Source organism: Myripristis murdjan, chromosome 21 (assembly GCF_902150065.1).
Source record: "Myripristis murdjan chromosome 21, fMyrMur1.1, whole genome shotgun sequence".
Taxonomy (NCBI): Eukaryota; Metazoa; Chordata; class Actinopteri; order Holocentriformes; family Holocentridae; genus Myripristis; species Myripristis murdjan.
Window position 1 is genome coordinate 15,417,779 of NC_044000.1, and position 12,924 is coordinate 15,430,702.

The window sequence follows — 12,924 nt, forward strand, 5'->3', positions numbered from 1 at the left end:
ATGAGCTACAGTTTTTCAGTTGAAAACATGTCTTTTTTTCATCATAGTATGTGGGAACTCTTTGGAAAAAAAGGTTTAAGCCACTCAAATCATATCCCCTAAAGTGTATTTTCACTTTATTGCTGCCACAGCTTCAAAACAAACGTATGTGCTGTAATTTGAGTATATTCCCAGGTTGTCATATAATTTACTTGATTACAAAAAATACTCCCCCCCCCCCCCCCCCCCCCCCCCCCCATTCTGGCCATATTACAACATGTACATTACATTATCATTATCATTACTGTAAATTCTCTATGAAAACAATATAGGAAACAAGAGATTTTCTTGTTATCTTTACATTTTTGTATTTGTATTTAATTTTAGGCCCAAAAGCCTATCTAGTATTAATGGTGAATCACTCCCACCCACCACTCCCAAATTACTTCACCCCCACCCCCCAAAGTGCATCCTAAATAAAAGAGAGAGAAATAGTATTTGGACATCATTTTATGTTATAACGTGCTACTGTTTGGGCCCTATAATAAGCAGTGCAAAAGAGTAAATATATTGATATAAAACCACATGCACTGCCTTGTAGAAATGTTTGCATCATACTTGCTTGTCAGAGGCCTATATAGCTCTAGGAAAACATGCAGCAGAACAGTCCCCAACCTGCATGTTATTTAATCTGCCTGGACAAGCAGGTATGTTGTGTTCTGTTGGCTGAAACATCAAGGGTGCATGTCTGATTACTGTAATAATGCACATAGGAAAAAAACTACAGTATACTTCATATATTGCAGTGCAATAGTCTGTAACCCCTGAGTCACACTTCAGAGAAGACAGGCAAAAGGATCAGCGAATTGTTCACACACCTGCATTATAATGCTGTTATTACACTGATAACTGCAGACAACAGTCCTTAATCCATATGTGATGATTAAAATGAAACAACTCTATTATCAAGCAACTGCAAATCAAGAATAAAGATGTCTGTGCCAGCATGCTAATAAAATGCTGCTACTTCAGTAATTACAGCATTACGACCCAGATATAAGAACACTTGAATGTGTACCGCTGAGGGATTTATGGCCTTGGAAATCCTGGGTCTGAGGCAGGTCTGTGGAGTCCCATGGTGTTGAGGTTGGTGTCAGAGGGGGAGGAGGAAGAGGAGGAGGAAGAGGAAGAGGAGGAGGTGGTTTCAACTGGAAGAAGGATCAATTCAGCCTGCTGATGTCCTTTGCTCTGTTGCTGCTGTTGCTGTTGTTGTTGTTGTTGTTGTTGCTGCTGTTGTGGCTGTGTATGTCTTTGTACAAGCAGCGCTGTAAGGCTGTCTCCTATGGGTGCATTCATGTGAGCCAAGCTCGAAAGAGAGTCTTTGGATTCCTGATGGGTCCTCTCCAGTTTATGGTTGGGACCCTGAAAAAGAAAAAGTTACATAAAATATATACTGCTTTGCAGCCGTCTCAAACCCAACATACCATACAATAATTTGTATTGACCACAAAAGCTAATATAGTTTATTCATACATATACACAAGTGCTACTATCATGACCAAATGAAAACTTTCATAATGTTAACCTATGCTTTAGAAGGAATTAACAATCCAGGTTACATATTTTTTCAGCAAATAAATTAAAGGATTTTAATGTAAGAAAGAAACTCAGGGCTTTCATAACAGTGTTCATTGATAATTTTCTCATTACAAAAGCTAAGCCTAAGCTAAGTCAACATTTCAGACCAGAAACCAATGGTACACCAAAAAAAACAAAACAAAACAAAACAAAAAAAACCCTACAGTAGTTATTTTAGCCTTTATGGATTACCAGATGGGTGGTCTAACCACATCAATAAAAATCAAATGATGTCCGGTAAAATAAATGAACAGAAAACAAATGAAAATTATGTGAAAATAGTTCATCATTGTCTAAACATTCTGGCACTTACTGTGGCAAACCCAAACCATCTAGCTAAAAAACAGAGTAACAGAATCTATATCAACTGGATGAAGTGAGTGAGCCTCCTTACATGAGTTGCTGTATGGCTGAAGTGATGGCTGGCAGTCAGAGCAACGGGCTGGACCTTCACAGCAGGTCTGTGATAGTCTGGGCTGCCAGTCACAGTGCTGTAGGCTGGGGGTCCCAGGGTGGACTGCCTCTGCAGCAGCTGCAGGATGGCCTGAATATCTGACATCATCTGAGACTCCAGCCTGGGAGAGAGAGAGGACATGTATGATGAATGTGAGGAGAAAGTTGAGCACTAGGTGGAGCTAGTGCTTTTTGACAGTGGACAAATGAAGGGGTAGTACAGGTTTGGAAACACATTTTGTCAGCGTAGTAGACGATTTCTGCTGCTCTTGCGAGGAGTGATAATGAGCATTCAGTGGGAGGTGTGAATTCAGCATTTACTGTGGAAATGACTGAATCACACTCCTTCACTCAGTCTAATTATGGCTATATTTAGGACATTAGACGAAATGGGTTAATGCTGAATAATCTTTTAATTACCCATAGCTCCTATCTAATATATATAAGGACACTGTCAGATTAATTTTGTTCCTGGTTTGCTGTGCTGCTGTAGCAGTGCGTGCAACATTTGTTTAGTAGGGCATGATTAATGAGAGATACAGTAAATACAGACATACAGTAGGCATTCAGTGCAGAATGCTCTACCAACATATTTTTTCTTTCTTGTCATATATTTAATTGCAGTCAGTGGACTAAAACCACTTAAATTGAGCTCAAATGGCAGAGGAATTCAGACAGCTCCTGTTTGCGGAAAAGCGGTGCAATCATAAAATGTTTTATTTGAGATTTAAAAAAAAAAATGTGAACCCAGCCCGTGATGCAGGAGCCCTCCAGTACTGTTTCGTTCTCTGTGATAATTCCTGCTAAAAATACCACCTGCTGTTTGTCTGTCTGTCTGTGTCAGGTGGTCTGCTGGCTGCAGGTGTGTTATTACTGCTGTGCTCATCGTGTTTATGCCCCGCAGGAAATAATGAGAATCAAATGTATTGATGCTGGACAAGTAGCCTATTTACATATTGTGATGTGAAAATCAGACTACATTTAGCTAGAGAACAGGCTATCTTCTGTCATCTTGTTATTGTTTCAAGAGATCTGCTCTCAGTTGTCTAGTTGAGAGTTGGTGATTATTTTCAGTAATGAGAGCTATTCAGAATAACAGTCTTACTTCATCCAACACTACACACAATGTAATACTTGGATAATTGCAATGACAAGGAAGTGAAAAAGCCACAGTAGTTATTTAGCTCTTTACCCTCTTCAGATGTTATAATTATCTGTATTCTTGAGAATATACAATAGTCAAATGTCTCATTTTAGACTTCCTCATCCAAATTATTAAACTCTGAAAAAGGAAAAGAGGGGGAAAGAAGAAAAAGAAAGAAATGCAAACTGTGCTAATCGCCTAAAGAAATCATTAGGGGCTTATAACAGTATCTCACAACAGAGGAAAACAAGTCATGTGCTAACACTAGACAGGCAGCTAACATTAAACTTTAAAACTGACTTTCTGCTGAGGTAGGTAATTAAGTTCTGGTAGTGTATGGTTTATGACAATTAAATGAAAATCAACCATCTGTATGTTGACTCTTAAAACATGTACCTGTTCAAGTGCTCTTGCAGCTGACCTAAGCGCTGTTCCACCTCTCCGTACGTGATTTCACTCGCAGAATTGTCCTCCTCTCTGAGGTCCTGCAACTGTGCTGACTCATCCAGGTAGTCTGTGGGTCCCTTACAGGCCCATTTATCACAGCACAGATCTGGAGAGCAAAACCAACACACATACTTTACAACCTCATATGTGGGTCAGAGCAAGGTAATCACTAAACAAAAAAAGAAAGAAAACACCGAAATAGAATGTAATTAATCTCTTCAGGAGAGCTGCGTGTTGGTTCTTTGGCGTAATTTATCAAGCCCTTGTTACAAGAGAATTGCTAACGCAATGTTTTTCCACCCAGCTAGCAATCTAACCCTGCTGTTATCTCTACTGGGCACCTGTTAGCAGTCAGCTCCCTGCGTACTGATTTGTGTTGAGCTCCTTTTGTGATTTTAAACAGAGTGATGGTTAGCTCTGTGTGATTACATTATCTGGTGCAGCAGTCTGTACGGGTGGCTTTGTACAACTCAGAGAGGATACTATGATGTGCTGTATAGATGCGATGACCCTTGCTGGCTCTGTTGTGTGCCACCCCAGTGAATGGTATTTGCTCTCGAGAAGCCTTATTGTCAATACAGTGGAACAGTGGAAATCATCAATCTGGCATGTCCTTGAGCAGTTTACACATGTTACCTCCATAACCCCAACTGTCCTTGATATGGTGTATTTGGCTGACAGCTGAATCTTATTAAGAAGATGTGCGAGTGATCTAGAAAAACACATATAGTACACTGTAGCTTTCAAATCAGGTTTGGATGGAGGTAAAATTGCTATTGACCATTGATGTGCAGTTTTCTAAGGGTTTTCTATATCTGTAAGTGAATGTATTCTTAGAGAAAATATAAGCAGGTTGGATTCAATATGGATGTGATATGTAGGTATATGGCAAATTTTGTAGAAATCAAATATAAAGCTTTAATCAGGGATTTACTATGAGTATGTCTTGATGAATGTGCTATTTTTTGTCATTTAGGCTTGCTCTACTCATAAAGGTGTAACTGTCTATTGGAGTTTTCTGCGACGAGATTCTTTTGGACCACTTAATCAAATATATATCAGCCACCAACTGACTCAACAGCCAATCCATAGACCCATTTTCCTACTATAGTGAAATGACTATGACGCTGGAATAATTGGATGATGTTCATCATGATCCTCTTAAAGGGGATATTTGCAGCAGCGGCCTTTTTCATGTTCCAGCTGCTATGATGTAATTTCTGTGTGAACACTGAGGGACTGTTCCATCCTGGCCTCAGGGTTTGGGAAATCAAGGGAAATCAATCTGCCCGGTCCTTCAGAAACAGATAACCACCTGTTGGTTTGAGTTTAGGTTTAACTGAGGATTAGCATAGGGCTGTGGATAAGATCCAACTCAACCACCAACGCAACCAGTTTTTAAGTGTTTCGGTCAAAATACTTGAGATTATGTACATATTTTCAGAGAAGAGGACCAAGTGTACTACCTTCAAAAGATGGACTTCTCTCCAAGCTGTCTCTGGCTGGGATGTGTCCAGTGACATTTGAGTCTAGGCCTAGGACTGAGGCATCAGCTGAGGAGTAACCCAGGACTGCTGAGCCCAGAGACCGCAGCTCATCTTTTCCTGAGTTCTTGCGTTCTTCTGAACCTCTCTTTAGGCACGAGTTAGACTCCTTCTCCCTGCCTGCGTCTTTCTCCACTCCCTTGTTGTTTTCTCCTGTGGAATTGCAATCAACAGGAGTCACTGGAACACACTGTACAGCTGCCCCCAAGAGAATATGCTTCCACCAGCAACACTAGCTACTCACTGCACAATAACAAAGAACAATTTCACATCCACAAAATAACAGCAGAGGAAGATGTGCTGAGCCTGTGCAGATTCGTTGCTGCTCACCTGTAGACAGATCTGGTGTGAAGGAGATCCGTCTCCTGCTCTTGGTGCCATCACCATCTGAATCACCGCCTTGGGAACAGGTGGCCTGTACCAGTGTGAGTGGTGGAATTAATTAATTAATACAAATATTAGTGGGCATTATTTAATTTGTTAATTTGGAATTTTGTATAATACAAATAAAATTTGATTTTATGTTGATGTCCCAATTTTCAAAGGGCTCATTTAAGTGAGGACCATTTACACTCAGTTGACAAACAAACAAACAAACAAACAAACAAACATAGTAGCTGAATCTACATGGTTTGTGTCATCTGCTCAACACACTGATAAATTGCTTGAGTCTAAACGGTCATTACTTAAATCAACCTGCAGTAATTTTACCCAGTGCATATTAAGTGTTTATTGTAAAGAGTGTTTGGGATGTAAAATCCCTAATCATGCTAATGTAAATACTGCATCTGATTAAAAACAAACATACTGCTGTAATACTATCGACCTTGGCATTCTCATCTCTGAGGTTGAAGGTCAGTTCCAGGTTGTTGAAGAAGTAGTCAGCAAACTCTGGGTATTTGTCTAGCACCTCCAGTAGATCTTCTCTCTGAATGGTGTGCAAGTCACAGTAACTCAGAGCTCGCACGTCTGCATTGGACTTCCCAGGCTTGGCGTATAGATGAATCATCTCTCCAAAGATGTCATTTTTTCCTATTAATGACACAGATAGCACACCTTGTCAAATTATTTACCGACAGTTGGGGAAAACATGCAAAATTTAGGTACAATTACATCTGTAGGAAAGTGGTACACAATGCTATTGGGCTGTCATGTCTTCTATGCGGACTTATATAACAATTCATCCCTCTCTGACTGAAAGGGCAGCAAACATGACTGTTTGTTTTTGTGGATTATGGAAATCAGAGGGCCTTTTCTCTCTGTATGGATACTCTCCCCAGGTCTATCCATCAGTTGTCTTGCTATCTCTGATCCATTATTTATGCTGAGGAATAACTGCCAACTCAAAGCATCTTTGATGTTGAGAGAAAAGGGTTTCATTATGATTGATATAGTTGTGCGCTTCAAAGGGAATATTTCTATAGATAATGGCTACCACACAATGAAGATAGATCTTAAGCAAACTTATAAGAAATCATAAAATGTCTCACAAGCTTAGGTTTGAAACTTGAGAATGAAAGCTCTTTCTTCTAAACTGTATATTGAAATGGAGGTCCATTTTGCAAAGGACTAGAAGTATAGTTTAAAGGGCATCATGAAAAAGGCCTTTGTTGGTGCCAGGGTTCACTAAATGCCAACACTGTGAGCAGGGGTTCATGTGAAAGAGATATGATATGTTGGTCTCCAGTGTGCCTATCACAGCAGGCACCGGACGCCTCTCTACAACAGAAGACAGCGTCACACAGAGAGTTGTACTATCTATTTCTCACAAACAGCTCACACCACAAAGATGTAGAAGGTCATTGGCTCCGATGGTGGCGTAAGCGACTAATTCCTCACCTCTGGAACAATGCTACTGACCTTCGATGGAATCCAACCAATACACTTTCTTATACACAGTTATTTTTCCTAAACTTTCAAAAAACAATCTGTAGTGCTAAACACTAACAACTACCCTTTTAAAATAGACTGAGACTTCATTGTAAATGATAACAGGCAAATAACATACAATTTCTGAAACAAATTGGTGCAAAATGGTGCTGATTGGCCATTATGTCTTTTTTTTTTTTTTTAAATCAAATATAAATGAGCTGATATTTGAGATCAGTTACTTTTGCAATGCATTTGTTAATAGTGGGTTGGGTATGATGCTGCAGCTTTTGCTAAGCTCAGACCCCATTCTGTCAGGTGCAGCTTTGGAGAGCATTCATCTCATGAATAATGGCAAGTTTAATCCAGGCTTGGCCTGTAGCACCTGGTTGTGGTTCACCAGTGAAGAAAAACATTATCACTAATAAGAATAATGACTATTCAGTATCATTATATTACAGAGACAAAACATTATTTCAGATTTAGAGTTGACGATTGTTTTACACAGAACTGCCTCTTAATGCCCTCTGCCATAATCCCTTTTTTTGCAGCTTTAACTCATCTCTCCGTGCTGTTAAGTAAGTGGTAAAGCAATACTATGACATCCATTTCACTCTGCTCTTTAAAGTTGCCAGTCTTCTGCAAAGCCACATAACAGAAATGTCAGTCTCATGTCTGTCAGATGAACAGCCCTGATGCCTTTGGAAAACTGCTCTGCACTGTATATCTTAACATTACTGTCAAAATGTGTGACCATGATGTGGTTTAGATCACTGGTTTAAATTTAAAACACATTGTTCAGTTGCGAAAACCTCAAAGAGGACATAACATATTGTACTGACGTGCAGTTTTTAAAAATAATAATTCAACAAACAAAACAAAAACATCAGATTTCAGTATATTACAGAAATCACGTGTGAGAATTCACAGGTACATTAAAAATACATTTGCTTTGAATATCTATGTTGGTTTTCATGTTGTCATGTTTTCATCATGTCATGTTTTTTTTTTTTTTTTTTAGTTTTTAAGATTAAATCATATCATTTCCCCACATTTTCACCAAACATCACGCATGACAGTTGTTTCACATGTGAAAACAACTTTTACATGTCAAGTCACTTTCACATGTATTTGTCACTTTCACATGTATTTTCATTTACAGATAATCAGTGTGCTCTCCTCAGGGGTGAATTGCAGCTTTTTTGGCCACTAGATCTGTGCAAATAAGACAAAAAGAAACTGTGTAATTGACAAACCATCCACAAAGGTTGAAATGTAAGAGCACTAAGTCTGACCGCTAAGTCTGCTGCCAAGCAAATAGTGTCATAGTATACCTTCGCTATTTGCGCATATTTAAATTAGGTAATGTGAATACATTTGGTGCAAAATTGGCCCCTTTCTATGCAAACTTGTAAAAACACAAAGACCGGCACTAATAGCCACATGCAGTTAGAGAATAATTATTAGTGTCTTCAGAGAATTGATGGTAACTGAAGTGCATTTATGAGGGGTGTCCCATAATTGTATCCAGGTGAAGGCATCGTCATGCCAGGTGTGCTCAAGAACGGACATTTCGAAGGAGAATATCTTTTCTGATTTAACTGAGATTGAAAATATTTGCAGATACATGTTGCTAGGTAAAGTTCTTGTTTTACTTGATGACATAACGATGATATTTAGCCTGCCCACAGTGATTTTGGCACAAAGGCAACATTTATACTTTTGCCACATGGATAATTACAGTCAGACTCAAGACAAGGGAAAATTGCACTCAGCTGCAAAACATGGGTGTGTTTGCACCGTAACATCATTAGGGCAATATCTTGTGAATCAGACCTTGAGATGTGTCCAATAGTTGTCACAAGCGATGTGCAATTCATGATGCTGTCAGTGGCTGCAATCCACTCTTTGTGAATTTGCCCCTCAGTGTGTCAAGGCGCTCCACTTGTCCACTAGGGCTCTGCCCATTGATGTAAGGAGCTTTCAAGGCTAACACATTTTTTTCCCTTAAATGTAGTCTGAAACGTTGCATGACCAACAAAACTGCTCTCAGTTGCAGTAGGTTGATGTGATGGTTTCCTCTGAACACCACACACCACCTAGTCACTTTGCAAGGAAGCCCCTCCACTTCCCACCCTGTGTGGGAGGCATATTAGGACATGGCTATTGGGGAATGGTCACCAGGTGCCATTTGTGCCGTCTTGGATCCAACCATGCTTGACAAACCACTTCTGCAGATGTCATCTGTGTCTGCAGATGTCTCAGCCCCAGAAGAACAACATACTGAGTTGCTGATAAGAGGCCAGGAAGGCAGATGACACTACTGTATACTGCCTTGACTTGCTGTTCTTTTCTAATTTGTTAAACCACCTGCCCAATGGCCTTTTGTCCGCTTTCCAACAGAACCTTGTGAGATGCCAGTTGTGGAGTGGTGAAGAACGCCTTTGTATATGATATGGATCTTCTCTGCACAAAATGGGCAGAATTGAAAGCATTTGTCATACAAGGTGACCAATGAATACATTTTGTGTATTTGTTGACCTTCCTCCACATCCAGCAGTCCATCCCCTAGTACATCCACATGCTGCTTCATAGCAGTGCTGGAGTCAGAAAGACAGTTCTCAGTGGTATCACTGTCAGCTGGACAGCAGAGTTATGAGGAGAGCAGCATTATTTTCCAGCAGCCTGCTGACTTGCAGGCTATAGTCAAACAATTGGTAGATGGTAGGTGCATGGTAGCTAGAGGACAGATGGCAGGTAGTAGATGACAATGGTAGATGGTGTCTCGGCAGGGTATTCCTGTCCTCCAGATGCTGGAAGTGTGGAATGATAAGGGAGATGGATGCTCCAAACAAACCTTTAGACAGTAGTCCTTGTCCTTCTATTGAATGGTGGTCATGCTCCATCATGTATGCCACACACTGACTTTGGATAGGGCCATAGCATAGCAAACAACAGTAGCAATCCCATGGTGTGGTGGTTCATATGTCTATATCTGGATCAGGGATATCAGATCCAACTGGTCCTACGCATAGGTATACGATGCTGCTTGAGCAGAGAAAGATAAGAGGTCATTGACCTTGTTTTACTCTAGCAGCAGTGGGTCATTTGTCTCAGCAGGGGTGGAGTTGGCCAGCAGCTATGGATCTCAGGAAATAGGGCAGAATGGCAGGCCTCAGGAGAGCCGCGAGGTACACAAGTGCAACTCTGTGGAATACTGGACGTGCTTCCAATGCTGTGCCTCACTGATGCCAGAGTTAGGCATTTAACACACTGGTGGATCTCCAGAGCATTTCTCAGAGCCAGAGTATTCTCAGAGCAGACACACCTAAAACAAAGGTGGGATCTATAGCGATGATGAGGCCGGGGCAGGTTGGGCAGTACTTAGTGAATGGCAAATGAGATAATGCCATCCTTAGCAACTACATGAGTGGCTAAGCCAATATAATTTTGGTAGAGGACAAAGCCTGTGTGATATATCTGGTCAGTAACTAGTATTCAGATGACAGTAGCTTACTAACTCACTTAAATCTGTTTTTTTTTTTAATTTTTTTTTTTTTTTTTTTTTTTAAATCAAACATGACCATAAGCAGAGGGATCAGGGTGTAATGCTGACATTTAACACACATTCAACTGACAGATATTCTATTCAAAAGGGATGTACTGTATCTGATAAAATTATTGACACCTCTCGGTTTTTGGCTCTTGAGAGGTTGGGAACTATAGGGTAAGACCACTGGCATTTAAATTGATGATACTGTTGACAGAAACTGGCAAAAGGTCAAACAAAAAAGGAGCCTATCTTGAGGCAAAGGACACAGAGAAATCTTTCCAATGTGCTTCACTGTCACTGAAAGAATACTTTTGCATTCATTTTACTGGCACTAATAATGAGTACAATACACTGTTACAGCTGTATGAGCAGATGAAAAAACAGTAGAGCAAATGTAAGACTGTACTCTGAGTGGTTCACGATTTTATTTTCAGTCTGGACTCTAATTAAACCTATTCTTTGCAGAGGGACCAAGATTATTCAAATATGCTTATTCTGTTATCATTAGGGTAGGAAGAGGCTCACCATCCATTTTGTGCCCTTACTTTCAAAGCTTTAATGATATAATCTGACTTTCTTTATATAGAGAGGTTGACTTCAGCTGTATTTGGGTAATTTGCTAATTAATCATAACAAACATTACATATATAAATAATTTATAACCTCAAAATCCACAGCTGCTTATTTGGCAGATATGGCTGATCCTTGTCACAAGATCTAAATAATACATTTCCCAGCAGTGGGGTGACAGGGAACGGCACTATGCACTGGAAGCTGTCAAAGCATAATGCAGAGAATCCATGGGTTTTGTACTAAATTTAAGTTTGTGTGCAAACTTGAAATCTTCTCAGGTTTTATAAAGCACATACATTACAGTTTACCTTTTTTGTCTTTGACTTCTGCTACCCCAGTTCAAGTCAAGTCAAGGAGCAGTTTATTTGTCCCAAGAGGGGCAATTGGTTGGGCAGCAGTAAAAACATGCAATCTTCACACAATATCAAAAAACAAACAAACAAACAAAACAAACAAAAAAACAAATAAACAAAAAAAAAAAAACAAAAAAACAAAAAACAAAACAAAACAAACAAAACAAAAAAAACAACAACAAGGCAAAGCGCTCAGGGTGTGGTTGGCTGGTTGAGCTGATTTTACTTTTACTGTTGGAGTTTACATGTTAATATCTGTTGGTTTTGGCTTGTGGGTATTTGAAAGGGAAGATGGCAAGATCTGACACTCTAGGTACAGGGCGTGGGTGCTGTCTGACAGGATAGATTCTACTTTCCCTAAAAACTGCTTGTTATATAAATGAGACAGACGTTTTTGTTGTTATACTGCTACAGACCTTGATCACCTTTGTTAATGTATTTTTTTTGTTGAAGACTGAGAGTAGCATACCAACAGATAGAAGTTGGCCATGATCATACTTCATGCAACAGTTTAGTAAATGCCCTGGGATCTTACGCTACCGTGGCAGTAACAATCAATTGATCAACAAGAGGTTGTCTTTACCAAGGATGGCTACCACAGTATCATCTTTCAGGATCTCAATAGAGCCACGGGACAGAAAGTAGAGAGCAGTGAGGACATCACCGCTGTGGACCAGGGTGTCTCCCGGAGGGGAATGGGTGGACTGGAAGCGCATGGCCAAAGCCCTCAGGCAGCCCTTGGTGGCTCCATGGAACGCTTTGCAGTTCTGTAGCAGATTCCTGTTTAGATGGAGGCAGATATCTGCCTGGAGGCACTCAGGAAAGCCTTTTAAAACCTATGATGCAGAGATAATCCATGAGCAAGATGCACACAAAACTAAATTTGATATCCTTGAGTGAGATGCATACAGGAAAGCATTCAGCCAAGACCACTTAAGCTGTGCGGTATAACAAATCCCCAATTGCCTTACGGTGAATGTAGTTTACAATGAGAAGATGGAATTAAGCTTGCAACTGAGGAGATTGTGTGAAAACAAACTGTTTACTGAGTGATACATAGTTGGTACAGTGCTGCATGTATCTGTAGACCAGTTTTGACAGACACCATACTATTTCTTGATTAAAATATTTGTAGGTAATTGGATATGTAAATGTTCAGAAGGGCCAAGAGGTTTCTAACAAACTGTAGCCAAATATCTATGAATTTAAGCCTAGAAAAATCTGTATTACTTGAACTGACAAGTAGTACCAGAGGAGGTACTCTGGTACTACAGTTGAATTAGGAGTAATTCAACTGTGCTTTATAAATAAAAAAAAAACAGTTTAATAGTAATTATGTTGCATTTAATAAATTTATTACTTATGCATGTA

At 39.8% G+C, this 12,924-nt stretch overlaps 1 protein-coding gene across 1 annotated transcript in view; it reads right to left on the reverse strand.

The window, feature by feature from the left end:
- Window positions 1-99: 99 nt before the first annotated feature.
- Window positions 100-12,924, reverse strand: part of kcnh7 (potassium voltage-gated channel subfamily H member 7) — a 40,430-nt gene continuing 27,605 nt past the window's right edge. The window contains exons 10-16 of the mRNA XM_030081362.1: window positions 12,137-12,389; window positions 6,032-6,237; window positions 5,536-5,620; window positions 5,128-5,358; window positions 3,611-3,767; window positions 2,012-2,192; window positions 100-1,401 (exon numbers count right to left, since the gene is read on the reverse strand). Coding sequence (XP_029937222.1) covers window positions 1,069-1,401; window positions 2,012-2,192; window positions 3,611-3,767; window positions 5,128-5,358; window positions 5,536-5,620; window positions 6,032-6,237; window positions 12,137-12,389 — 1,446 coding nt within the window. The 3' untranslated portion in view covers window positions 100-1,068. The remainder of the gene's footprint in view (window positions 1,402-2,011; window positions 2,193-3,610; window positions 3,768-5,127; window positions 5,359-5,535; window positions 5,621-6,031; window positions 6,238-12,136; window positions 12,390-12,924) is intronic.